The 12,131-nt window shown below is 56.3% G+C and overlaps 1 protein-coding gene across 4 annotated transcripts in view; it reads left to right on the top strand.

Moving 5' to 3' along the window:
• Positions 1-12,131, top strand: part of ZC3H4 (zinc finger CCCH-type containing 4) — a 43,460-nt gene that overhangs the window by 23,926 nt on the left and 7,403 nt on the right. For all 4 annotated transcript variants that reach the window (XM_080828178.1, XM_080828179.1, XM_080828180.1 and 1 more), the window contains 7 exons: positions 317-413; positions 521-660; positions 1,163-1,270; positions 2,874-2,985; positions 3,559-3,668; positions 10,667-11,025; positions 11,235-11,578. In XM_080828178.1, the coding sequence (XP_080684304.1) occupies positions 317-413; positions 521-660; positions 1,163-1,270; positions 2,874-2,985; positions 3,559-3,668; positions 10,667-11,025; positions 11,235-11,578 (1,270 nt within the window). The remainder of the gene's footprint in view (positions 1-316; positions 414-520; positions 661-1,162; positions 1,271-2,873; positions 2,986-3,558; positions 3,669-10,666; positions 11,026-11,234; positions 11,579-12,131) is intronic.

The raw sequence follows: 12,131 nt of genomic DNA, 5'->3' as shown, positions 1-12,131 counted from the left end.
CCCTAGTGAGCCTGCCCTTTGTTACAGCCGCACAGCTGTCCCTTGTGTAGGAGGCCCCCTGTCGGGTTTGCCCCAGGAACTGGGAGTCCTTCGGAGCGAAGACTACCCGGGAGAGCATTAGAACCCCTCACCCCCGCTGTGGCTGTGGCCTGTGAAGCGGGGGCAGAGGCGGGCGGCCCCGGGTCGCTCACCTGCCCATCTGAGTCTCCTGTTGACCTGCATGGACCAAAAGGCGTGTGGGGGCAGAGAGTACAGTTAGGGACAGGGCTAATTGGTCGCCGCACGACATTTGCCTTCTCTCCTTCCGGGAATCCAGTATGCAGAAAGTGAGGAGCCGATGGGAGAAGAGGACTATGATGAGTATTCCAAGGAGCTGAACCAGTACCGCCGGTCCAAGGATGGCCGAGGACGAGGTGGGCAGGGGCCCAGGTGGCGCCGACCCGAGGGGCACCTTCCGGCGGCTGCTGGATTTGGGTCCTGGAGAGAAGCAGCCGGTGAATGGCATCTCTGTCCTCTGCAGGCTTAAGTCGAGGCCGTGGCCGGGGTTCCCGAGGTCGAGGGAAAGGGATGGGCCGGGGTCGTGGTCGAGGTGGCAGCCGAGGAGGAATGAACAAGGGCGGAATGAACGATGACGACGATTTCTATGACGAGGACATGGGCGTGAGTTGACCCTTCATTCGGATCTAGTATGCTTAGCCAAAGCCCCTTCTTGGATTTTGTTTTTTTTTTTTTTTTCTCTGATGAGTTGACCTCTGAGGCCGATCCTGTCCCGCTCCCATCAGCTGTTCCGCGCGGGCTGATGGGTACTACCCGGCTCACGGGGGGCAGGGGCCGCGCTGCTGGTCACCCGTCCGGGGAGCCTGGTAGTTGTACAGGAAGACGGGCACACCGCCTCTGGGGAGCGAGAGCTTTCCCCGTCTGAGCGCCGGCGCTCCATGCCTCGGGCTCAGATCCCACTCCGCCTTGGTGTTGGACGTGACCTGCTGGTCGCTGCTCCTGTTCCTTGAAGACGCTTCTGTCGAGGGAGTGCTCATCCCTGTCGGCCACCTTCTGTTCCTGTCAGTCCCTCAGACCCCGTCTCTCCCAGTCTGCATCGCCATCCCCCACCCCCCTACTCCTCCTTCTCAGCCTCCTTTACGTTCACACTCTGTGTCCCTAACAGGATGGTGGCGGGAGCTATCGGAGAAGTGACCATGACAAGCCTCACCAGCAGTCTGACAAGAAAGGCAAAGTCATCTGCAAATACTTCGTGGAGGGGCGGTGTACGTGGGTAAGGGGCCAGTTAAAGTACCCGTGTGCTGGGGCAGGGCAGCAGCCCCACAGAGGATGCTCATGCCTCTGGGAATGTTCTCGAGGCCACCGTAACGGGAGGCAGCAGTCGGGTAAGGGTGGAAGTGACGGACTAGCGAGACTCCGTTCTCTGGGCGGTATTTTGATGTTTTTGTTTTTGGTTGGTTTGGAAGGTCAGAATTTTAAGCCAGTCCAAATGGCCTCAAATGTATTAAGGTCGATACTGGTACCAAAGACATAATATGTCTTGGTTAATTATTGAACTTTAACGTTGGAGAGGGAAGTATTAAGATAGAAGAGGAGGTAGGGGAATCAGGCCAGCCTTGAATTTCACAGCAGAGGTCAACACCAGAAGCTGGGCCGATGACCAGAGTTCTGAGGCCGTAACCTGGTATGAGTTCAGCCAGCCAGCTTTTTGTTCACGGACGATGGCGATGGGCAGATCCGGGCACACACATGCCCACGGAGCACTGCACCCGGGTATAGGCCGTAGAAAAAAATACGTATTTGAGACAATGTATGTGTCTATAAGATGCTCCTCGTTATGGTCTCAGTTCGTGTTCTAGAAGCTTGTAGTAGATCTGCAGAAAAATGAGTAGCCGCTCTGGGGAGTAAGGGGAACCCGCTATACAGAACGGTTTCCGTATTTTGTCCGCCTGGGTGTGTGTCCTGAGTGTGTCTGACTGTGGATGATGGCAGACTGAGCTCCCCTAGCGTAAACACTCAGACGTTATCCCGCTGAAGGAGGTTGGTGCCCTGGTCACTGGCACTCTGGGGGGCTTCCTACTTTAAGAATGTCCACCGTCTTTGAGCATGTGGCTTTTGTCCTCGTGGTTCTACAGTGGCTGCTGTGCCTCTGGCTGTCCCATCTGAGGGCTAAGAGGAAAGATGGCTAGAGGGATTTCTTTTTTTTTCTTTTTTTTTAAGATTTTATTTATTTGGCAGACAGAGATCAGAAGTAGGCAGAGAGGCAGGCAGAGAGAGAGGAGGAAGCAGGCTCCCTGCTGAGCAGAGAGCCCGATGCCGGGCTCAATCCCAGGACCCTGGGATCATGACCCGAGCTGAAGGCAGAGGCTCCAACCCACTGAGCCACCCAGATGCCCCCTAGAGGGATTTCTTTTAATTGAGGCAGCATTGTCCTCCCTTGGGGATTTTGGCCTGCGTTTCATTGGCCAGGACTTCCAGGGGGGCCGGGGAATATACCTTTTCGGCTGGATACATTCTTCCCAAACAAAATGAAGGTTGTGTTAGGAAGGAAGAAGCGTGGTGCTGGATACTGGCCACCATGCAGCAAATCAGGAAAAATAGTGAGTAGGTGCGAAGCGGGAGAAGGGGAAGAATAAGTAGAGGTGCTTGCTGAGGGGCAGTGCAGTGGAGCCCGGAGGAGTGGGGTCGTGGGCATGAGAGAAGGGAGCACGCGCCGCGTCAGAATTTTCCAGTTGGTGGGAAGCCATGTCAGTGAGCCCGCCCTTCCCTGTGTGGGGATTCGTCTCTGTCGTTGGTCCCTCCAGGCTTCAGCCTCCCGTCGCAGGTGGGCTTCGGCAAGGGCTGCCGGGCTTACCTTTTTCATGCTTCTCTTGCAGGGAGATCACTGTAATTTCAGCCACGACATCGAGCTACCAAAGAAGCGAGAACTGTGCAAGTTTTACATCACCGGGTTCTGTGCCAGGGCCGAGAACTGCCCCTACATGCACGATATCCTTTGGCAGTCACCTCTCACGGGATGCAGGGCTCACACCTCTTCCCTCCTCACTGCCGATGGCAGCTCACCTTCGCCTCGCGTGCCCGCTCCATGTGCCAGAGCCGGGCCAACCTTCCGGCGTGTCTCAGTCTCATTGAAACTCCACATCTGTCTTGTGGTGGAGCCGCTGTCCACGTCCTGCAGATGAGGAAGTGGACACACACACGTTTCATGGTTTTTGTACACAGACTCTCGAGACTGGCCGTACCCTTGTCTGTTACCTTCCGGAGGTTTTTCCAGTAGGCTGTGCAGCTTTGGGCAAATCATTGACCTTCGTCATTCCTGCCCAGTGAGGATCCGTAGACAACAGGCCCCAAGGCTGGTGTGGTGGGGCGGGAAGCTCTCCAGAGCAGGAGTCTCGAGAACCAGGGTCTCAACCCGAGTCTGCCGCCAACCTGCTGTACAACCCTGAGCTGGTCACTTTAACTCTGTGGGTTTCTTTTCTTCATCTCCAAAACAAAGGGGGTTGGATTCTGCCCTCGGGTGGGTTCCAGGAGCCAATGCTTTTGCCTTAACGCGCCGTGAACGTGATTTTCCCTGTAAGTTGTACCACACGACTGGGAACTGCATTAATGGTGATGACTGCATGTTCTCCCATGACCCCCTGACGGAGGAGACCAGAGAGCTCTTGGACAAGGTAATGTCAGAGGTTGGCAGGGAGCCTGGGGCCATACAGCTGCCTCCAAGGGAGCCAGGGGGGCACGCCTGCCACTGACCTGGCCGGCCCGCCTGTCTGTCCCCCTGGCTTCTGTTCCGTGACCAGATGTCCTACCTGCCTTGATCGGGAGCTAGGCTGCTTTTATGGAGGGTGCAGGGGTGCATTTTTTTCTGTGGGGAGAATTGAGGTCCTCGCGCATGTGTCTTTACTCCCGCCAGGGCAGTTTGCTGGGTGGGGGGACAGGGGAGTGGGGTTCTGCATAACAGGAGTGTTGCCTGCAGACATGGACTGTAAGTTATCTTTTAGAGAGCCCTTGATGCGCGGGAAGGAGGATGAGATTTGGGTGGGTTGTATTTTGATGGAAATGTCAGACGTTTCCTCCTGGGGCTTCCGGGGCTTAAGGATTCTATTTCAGGGAGATTAGAGGTTCTCAGGAGGGAGAGGCCTCTGTGGTCTGGCATGAGGCCTTCCTCCCCAGTCAGCTGGAAACCCATCCTGGTGTTGGTGGTTCTCCCTGAAGAGTCGTGAGGCCTCCAGGGGCCCCAGGTTCTTGTCCTCGGGTTCCTAACATACAAGCAGGGGGAGAGAGAGAGAGAGAGAGAATGTGGGTCCTTCCAGATGAAGGCTTTCTGCCTTCCAGTGCACAGAAGATTTGAGGGGATTGGCTGGGCTTTTGAGAATGGCAAGGATGGAGGCTTTGAGGGGCACGCGAGGCAGTCCATCAGTGACTGCCCTGTTTCAGTGGTGGCACGGGGTTCGGGGAGAAGCCTCGCAGAGGCAGAGCAAAAGAAGGTACACTGTTCACGGGCAGTGCCGTGGGAAAAATTCTCCTCTTACCAGGCCCTCTGGAGAGCTTGGTACCCTAGGAATAGGGTTTCCTATCCAGTATTCCTATCGAGAGCCTGCTGATCTGACAGGGTAAGGAGTGGGGAAGGTCATGGTTTCCCTTCTCACGTGGAGAGCCGAACAGTCGCTGGCTCAGCACTGCCCCCTGCTGGACGTTCAGTTGGCGTTCCAGACCAGTGCTGTCCAAGTAGTAACGCAACCAAGCCATGTATGTGATTTAAGCTTGGTTAAAGTAGGAAGAAATCAAGGAAATTGAATTCAGGCAAGGTATCTTATTTCATTGGTATGTTTGTGTTTAAAGTTTTGTTTCAGCAAGTAATAACGAAAAGTTAGTAAAACATTTTGTATTATTATTATTACTATTATTTTTGCTACCATGTTTTTGGAATTTGGTGCTTATTTTCTACTTAGAGCCTGTGTCGGTTTGGACCGGCTACGTTTCGAGTATCAGTAGCCACACGTGGCCAGTGACCACCACCTTGACAGTCCAGCTCTAGCTGCCCTCAAAAAACCCAAAGAAAGCCAGGATCGCACATTTCAGCTTCCAATTACAAACCTTTCGGAACCTTTCGGAAGCATCAGTATCCTCCCCAATCTAAAAGCACGGCTCAGTAGGTGGAAAAGGATTTTTGAACCTGGAGAAATCCATACCTGAACTGCATCTCAGGGGTCAGAAAGTGAGACGGAGGGCACGTTCTGAGAAGGACCTAGGTTAACCCCGATGAAGCATCCGGTCAGCCCTCGTGCTGCAGCTCGTCACCAGGGCTGGGGCCTGGGGCTCCAGGGTGGCCCCCGGGTACAGGCTGTGGTGCCAATCACACCTGGGCCTCGGCCACCCTCTCCCGGAAAGTCTGTGTTCTTCCTTCCTTCCTTCCTTCCTTTCTTCAGCTCTGTTTTCCCACTTCGCAGAGACATTTCTGTCTGTGCAGACACATCCGTTTCCAGCCGTCCATTCCAGGTTTGGAAACGTGCTTGCTTCCCCACCCGGAGTCATCTGTTAGCAATGTTTTGCCTCATTTGCTTTGTCACTTGATTCCATTTTATTTTATACATGCATGTGCGTATTTTTTTTCCCTTGAACCCTGAGAGTAAGTTGCACGCATTTTGGTTCTTTACTCTTTTTGTTTTGTTTTGTTTTTGTTTTTAAGATTTTATTTATTCATGAGAAACAGAGACAGAGGCAGAGGGAGAAGCAGGCTCCCTTGGAAGCCTGATGTAGGACTCGATCCCAGAACCATGGGATCCTGACCTGAGCCGAAGCCAGACGCTTAACCCCTGAACCACCCAGATGCTCTTCGGTTCTTTACTCTTAAATCTTTCCTTCTGCTTCACTTTTTTATAGTTCGGTTTGTCAGGGTATGGTTTGTACCCGGTAAAATTCCCCATTTAGTGTGAAGGTCTGTGAGATCTGACAAACACAGCCACCCCGGCACCTAGGTAGAGGAAATTCACGCCATCACCCCCAAAACTCTGTGCCCCTATAGAGTCAGTGTGTCCCCATTCTCCAGCCTTTGGTAACCACTAACCCGTTTTCTGTCCCTATAATTTGCATTTTCAAGAATGTTCTGTGAGTAGGTTTATATAGTACGTAGCTTTTAAAAACACGTGTGTATGTAATTTTGTGAATCTGGTTTCATTTGCCATAATGCGTGTGGAATTCACATTGTTGAGAATAGTTTATAGCTGTTTGTTGCTGAGTAGTACTCTGTTATATGGATGATGTAAGATTTTGTTTCGTTTTGTCTTTGAAGACTTAATTTATTTGAGAGAGAGAGAGAGCATGAGCAGGGGGAGGGGCAGAGGGAGAAGCAGGCTCCCCACTGAGCAGTGAGCCGGGTGTGGGGCTCAATCCCAGGGCCCCCGGGATCATGACCTGAGCCGAAAGCTGATGCTTACCCGACTGAGCTGCCCGGTGCTACCGGATGATCTAAGTTTGTCTGGTTACCAGTGGAGCAGATTTGTCTGGTTTCCAGTTTAGGGCAGAAACTTGGGATTTTTAGCCAGCTAACATGAGCAGATTACTTTGGCCTGATGAGCCTTGGCTCACGTGCCTTTGCATGTCTGCAGGCATGACTGTCCTTTTCTTCTGAGAGGTTGCTGTTGACTTTTAGAAAGTTTTGGCATCAGTCAGGATCCATCCTGGTAGAGGTGGGCCCTGGTTGTCTCGTCTGATAAGAGGGTCCTGGGTGCCCCTGTCCTCGAGGCGGAGAGACCCGGAAACAGACGCACGGGAGGTCTGGAACAGACATGCCCCTCTCCACGTCTCTGGGCAAGGGCTGCACAGACAGTTTGGGTTCAGCTTTTCTGGCGGGAACATTGTTTTAATATGTTTCACGTGTCACTGTCTTGGCCTCAAATGCGGGTCAGTCCTTGCTTTCGCAGCAACACGCGTGGCGCAGGGTGAGAGATGCTAGGTAAGGAGGTGAACATGGGGAGCCAGTCGGGTCCTGGGCTGAGGCCTGAGTGAGGGACGAGGGAAGCGAAGTCCTGGGGTTGGGGTTGGGGTTGTGTGGTCCAGCTGGCCCGCAGGCTGTGTGGGCAGAGCTGGAGCCCTGTTTGCCGAGAAGCCGAAGGCCCGAGTGTGTCCAGGGCCCAAGGAGGTAAGAGCTCGGGGAGGCCCGCTCACTGGGGAGCAGCAGCGCCCCTACCTAGAGCGGCCGGTGGGCCAAAGCTCCAGCTCCTCGTGTTAATCGTGAATTCATTAAACGCCCAGTGTGTGGTGGCAGACAGTAGCGGAGACGCCACCGTAGCCTTGCTCCCCAGAGCCGTTGGTTGGTCGAGAGGAGAAAGGGACGTTCCAGCTGGTAGGTGGTGCAGAGAAGCCTGCTCTCCAGAGGCAGGGGTCAGGAGGGCCCTGAAGGAGGAGGGCAGCAGCGAGGCGCTGGGAGGGGGGATGGAGCGGGGCCTGCTGGGTGCGAGCGTGGGAGGCAAGGGGAGTGTGGCCCTTTTGGTGGCCAGAGCCTGCGGCCCGTCCACAGCAGGGGAGGAAGTTGTGGTCAAAGTTGTTCCTGTTGAATGAGGTGTAACCTTGTCAGGTTTTGCCTGCTGTCTGAGGGCATCGAGTTGCCATTGAAGGAAGGATCTCGAGCGGCAGACGTGTGGCCATGTTGGTGTTGGTTTGCGCTGTTGGTGAGGAGACTAGAGACTGGTGGGGGGGGGGGGGCGGAGTCCCGGCCAGAGGGCAGGTGGGCCATTCGGGTGGTCCAGGCAATAGCTCCGGAACAGTGTGTGGGAGAGGAACCCTGATCCTGGCTTGGGGCTCGGGGGGTAGAGGGGCCATCCTTCATAAGAACCCCACTCGTGGCCGGTAGAGGGGGAGAAGGCACAGGGACTGAAGCGCCATGGGGCAGAGCGGATACCTGCAGCCCTGCAGGTAGATGGGTCTGACTGAAGCTTGAGGGTAGGCGGGACCTCGGGGCTGGAGAGGGGGAGGCCGAGGCGAGGCAGTATGCAGGGGAGATCCCTTCCCCTTGAGAAGCACACCAAATAGCGGAGCCAGGCCAGCTGAAGCTTTAAAGCTTTGACTTTGTACCCCCAGACGGCACGACCCCCTCACCTCTGCCATCCTCCGCTCTGGAGTCCGGGGAACGCAGAGGGAGATGCGGCTCTTAGCTTTCCTTGCTCGCTGGTCCAGCAAGGGTGTGGCGGTGCCAGGCTCCTGCCGGGCTCTGGCCTGGGCTCTGGGGACACAGCGGCTAGGAGATGAATCCAGTCCTGGGGCGGATCCCGATTACACACTAGGATTAGGGCGCTGGTGGGAATGAGCAGGGAGCCCAGAGGCACTCCAATAAGCTGACTTACGCAGGCTCTGTGAGCAGGTGACCCCTGGCCAAGTGACAGGAAGAGGGAGGAGGAGCATTTGCGGAGCAAGGGACGCTGAGCCAGCAGCAGCTGCACGCTCGGGTCAGGACCCAGAAGGGGCTGAGGGGCCACCTCACTGGGCAGGAAGCAGGCAGAATGGGGGGGCCGTGAGACCTGCGGGGTCTGCGCCGCCTGGCTCCCCGCTGAGAGCAACACGCTGTCTTCGCGCTGCTCTAGGCGTGTGTTAAATGTGGTTCTGGTTCCCACTTGGACCGCACCTGGAATCAGCAGGGCTCCAAGGGACAAAAAGTTCCCGTTGATCGATTGTCCGAATATCCTAGCACCCCTGGACCCTTCTGTCTCTGGGCACAGGTACCGCTTCTGACAGTGAGGAGAGAGAGAAGCTTGGAGCACTTGACGGCCTCCTGGAGGCCCTGCTTCCACCACCCACACTCCCGCCGGCCCCAGATGAAGGAGCAGGGGGTGGTCTTGGGTAGGGCCGACGCTGAGACACTAGCTAGGAATGGGCCATCTCTAAGCTCCGTGTTAGGATGCACTGAGGTGTCTGTGCTCAGGTCCCCAAGATGACCCAGGACCAAGCAGGTAGCCACCACGGGCAGAGGCTGGAAAAACCAGGCACCATCTTACAAGAGTCCTCACCCCGTGTAGTCACAAGGGCCATGCTTAACCCTCAGGTTGTGACAGCACTTGAAGAATGTTCTCGAATGAGGGTGCATGGTTGGGGCTTGGTCAATGCCCAGGGTGTTGCCTCTGCCTGGCGTGTGCCAAAATCTCAGAATCCCAGAGGACAGGGTGTGTTTCAGCGGCAAGCACATTGTCCATGTAAACACTTTAGGCACAGTGAGCACCTCTTATTAGTTAGGGAGTGTTAGGGGACCCCTCCCCCTGAAATCTAGGTGTCTAGACACCAGCCCCAGACCAAGGTTGCAAGCAGACCTTCCAAGGAAAGCAGCTAAGACTGCCGTGTGAACTTTTCTGCACAGGGTCCTAATTGGTGAGACATTCTGCTCCAGTAGCTCATCTCCCCTGTCCCAGGTTCTGTGCTGGCCCCCAGGCACAGATTTGCGCTGCCTTTGCAGAATTGACAGCCACAGGGCGAGCCCAGAGTCAGCGGGGGACAGCTACACATACAGGCTTACAGAGCTCGGGCAGTGCTGTGAAGGGTGCTGGTGGTGGTCCAGCTGTGAATGCAGGACATCAGGACAGTCACATTGAGTTGACCTTGAGTAAGAGACCCCACCATTGGGGGACACAGAGCCACCGTTAAGAATAGAAGGAAAGGGGTGCCTGGGTGGCTCAGTCATTATGCATCTGCCTCGCCTAGGGTCATGATTCCAGGATTGAGCCCCACATCCGGCTCCCGGCTCAGCTAGAAGCCTGCTTCTCTCTCTCCCACTCCCCCTCTTAAGTTCCCTCTCTTTCTGTGTCTCTCTCTCTGTCAAATAAATAACTAAAATCTTTAAAAAAAAAAAAAAAAGAAAGAAAGAAAAAGGAATAGAGGGAAAGACAGACACTCAGGAAGAAAGCTGGCTCCAGCCCGGGTACCGCAGGGGAGAGAGCTCAGCTGTCCCCGGGACTGGCACGGGGCTGGGTCTTCAGGGCCAAGGAGCCCCAGGCGCCGCAGAAGCAAGTGAAGCCGAGGGGTGTGGCCCTGTCCTCCCAGACACCCAGCCCTGCTGTCAGGCCCTGTGGCTCAGGGTAGGGATTCGGGGTCTGATTACAAGTGTGATGAGAGGCCCGTAGGATTCCAACAGCACAATGGCATGTTAGCCATGAAATAGGTGACAACATGCTACAGCGTGGATAAACCCAGCGGGGCGTGCCCGGTGAAAGAAGCCAGTTACCAGAGGCCATAGGGCGTGAGTCTGGTTGTGTGAACTGTCCGGAGCAGGCAGGTCACGGAGATGACAAGCAGATGAGTGGTTGTGGGGGGCTGGAGGTGGGGAGGGGGAGTGACGGCTAATGGGTACGGGGCCTTTTGGGGTGACGGGAAGGTTCGGAACTGGTACAGGTGATGGTTGTATAATCTCATGTCTGTATTTAATGCCACTGAATTTTTCAGAAGGGAAAGCTAGTACCTTTTGTGTTCCGTGTGTTTTGCTGCGAATAGGAGCGGCGCCCCCCCCACCCCAGTTGCCAGAGGGTCACAGAGCAGGTCGGACAGTGGCGTGGGACAATGATTCTTATGCCAAAGAGGCTTTGTGCTCCTTGTCTTTATGCTTGTGAGGGCTACAGGGTCCTCGTGTTTTGGGGTTTTCGCTCCCCGCGCGGGAGGCACATATCCTATGTCTCTTTGTTCTCACCCGCAGATGTTGGCTGACGACGCAGAAGCAGGCGCCGAGGACGAGAAGGAAGTGGAGGAACTGAAGAAGCAGGGCATCAACCCCCTGCCCAAGCCGCCCCCGGGCGTGGGGCTCCTGCCCACCCCCCCTCGGCCCCCCGGCCCCCCGGCCCCCACCTCTCCCAATGGCAGGCCCATGCAGGGCGGTCCCCCGCCCCCACCTCCGCCCCCGCCCCCACCCCCTGGGCCCCCCCAGATGCCCATGCCGGTGCACGAGCCGCTGTCCCCCCAGCAGCTGCAGCAGGACATGTACAACAAGAAGATCCCCTCCTTGTTTGAGATCGTGGTGCGGCCCACGGGCCAGCTGGCTGAGAAGCTGGGCGTGAGGTGAGTGCCCTGGGTCCCCACACCCCCAGAGTCAGGCTTGGGGGTGGCTCTGGCCTCAACCAGGCTCCCTTATGCCGGGGACCTGTCACCATGAGCCTGGTCTGGAGCCCTCTGTGACCAGCTGTGTGGACGCCTCTGTGTCTCCTGGCTAGTGTGGCCACCATTCTTGCTCCACAGTCCCTCTCACGAGCATCATTTCTTCCTCCTAGGTTCCCTGGACCCGGAGGACCCCCAGGGCCAATGGGCCCTGGGCCCAATATGGGACCCCCGGGGCCCATGGGGGGCCCAATGCATCCCGACATGCATCCCGACATGCACCCCGACATGCACCCGGACATGCACCCCGACATGCACCCCGACATGCCGATGGGCCCTGGCATGAACCCTGGCCCGCCCATGGGACCCGGTGGCCCCCCAATGATGCCCTATGGTCCTGGAGACTCTCCACATTCTGGAATGATGCCCCCCATCCCGCCATCCCAGAACTTCTATGAGAACTTCTACCAGCAGCAGGAGGGCGTGGAGATGGAGCCGGGACTCCTCGGGGATGCAGGTGCGCGGGCCGGGCTGGGGGGCCGCCGCGATGGCCACTGGGGACGTAGTGGGGAAGACCTGGGATTTTGCTTCCGTCTGAGTCTTTCAGAGCATGAATCCAACTCCATCTCTGTCCCATGAGTGCTTGCACGTTTTCAGTGACGGGGGGTTCACTACCTGTTGGGTTGAAAGGAGTCTTGTGATCTTACCGCTGTAATTTATTTAACGTTTTACACATTTTGCTGGGTGCACCGGGAATCGGGACCGTGGGAAATCAGGGACGGGTGTGGAGGGCTTTGGGCTCTGAGGCGGAGGCACCCTCTCCAGAGTGGCCTCCTTCCAGACGGTTCTGGGCTTGGGGCTGCTGGTGTTGGCCCTGCGCCTCTGCTTGTTCTGTCTCCGTGACTGACCGTCTTCCTTCCATCTTTCCTTCCTTGCTTAAACACGAGCATGTGTTGGTAACGACTCATGCCTGCCAGGCAGAGGGGTCGGCTGGCTGTGCCGCGGCCTTCCGGGGGCAGGGGTGCGCCCGCTGCTGCCACAGGGCGGCCGTGGTCCTTGCCTCAGCCATA

The sequence above is a fragment of the Martes martes genome (assembly GCF_963455335.1).
Source record: "Martes martes genome assembly, chromosome: 17".
NCBI lineage: Eukaryota > Metazoa > Chordata > Mammalia > Carnivora > Mustelidae > Martes > Martes martes.
This window is presented reverse-complemented; position numbering and strand designations above follow the sequence as displayed.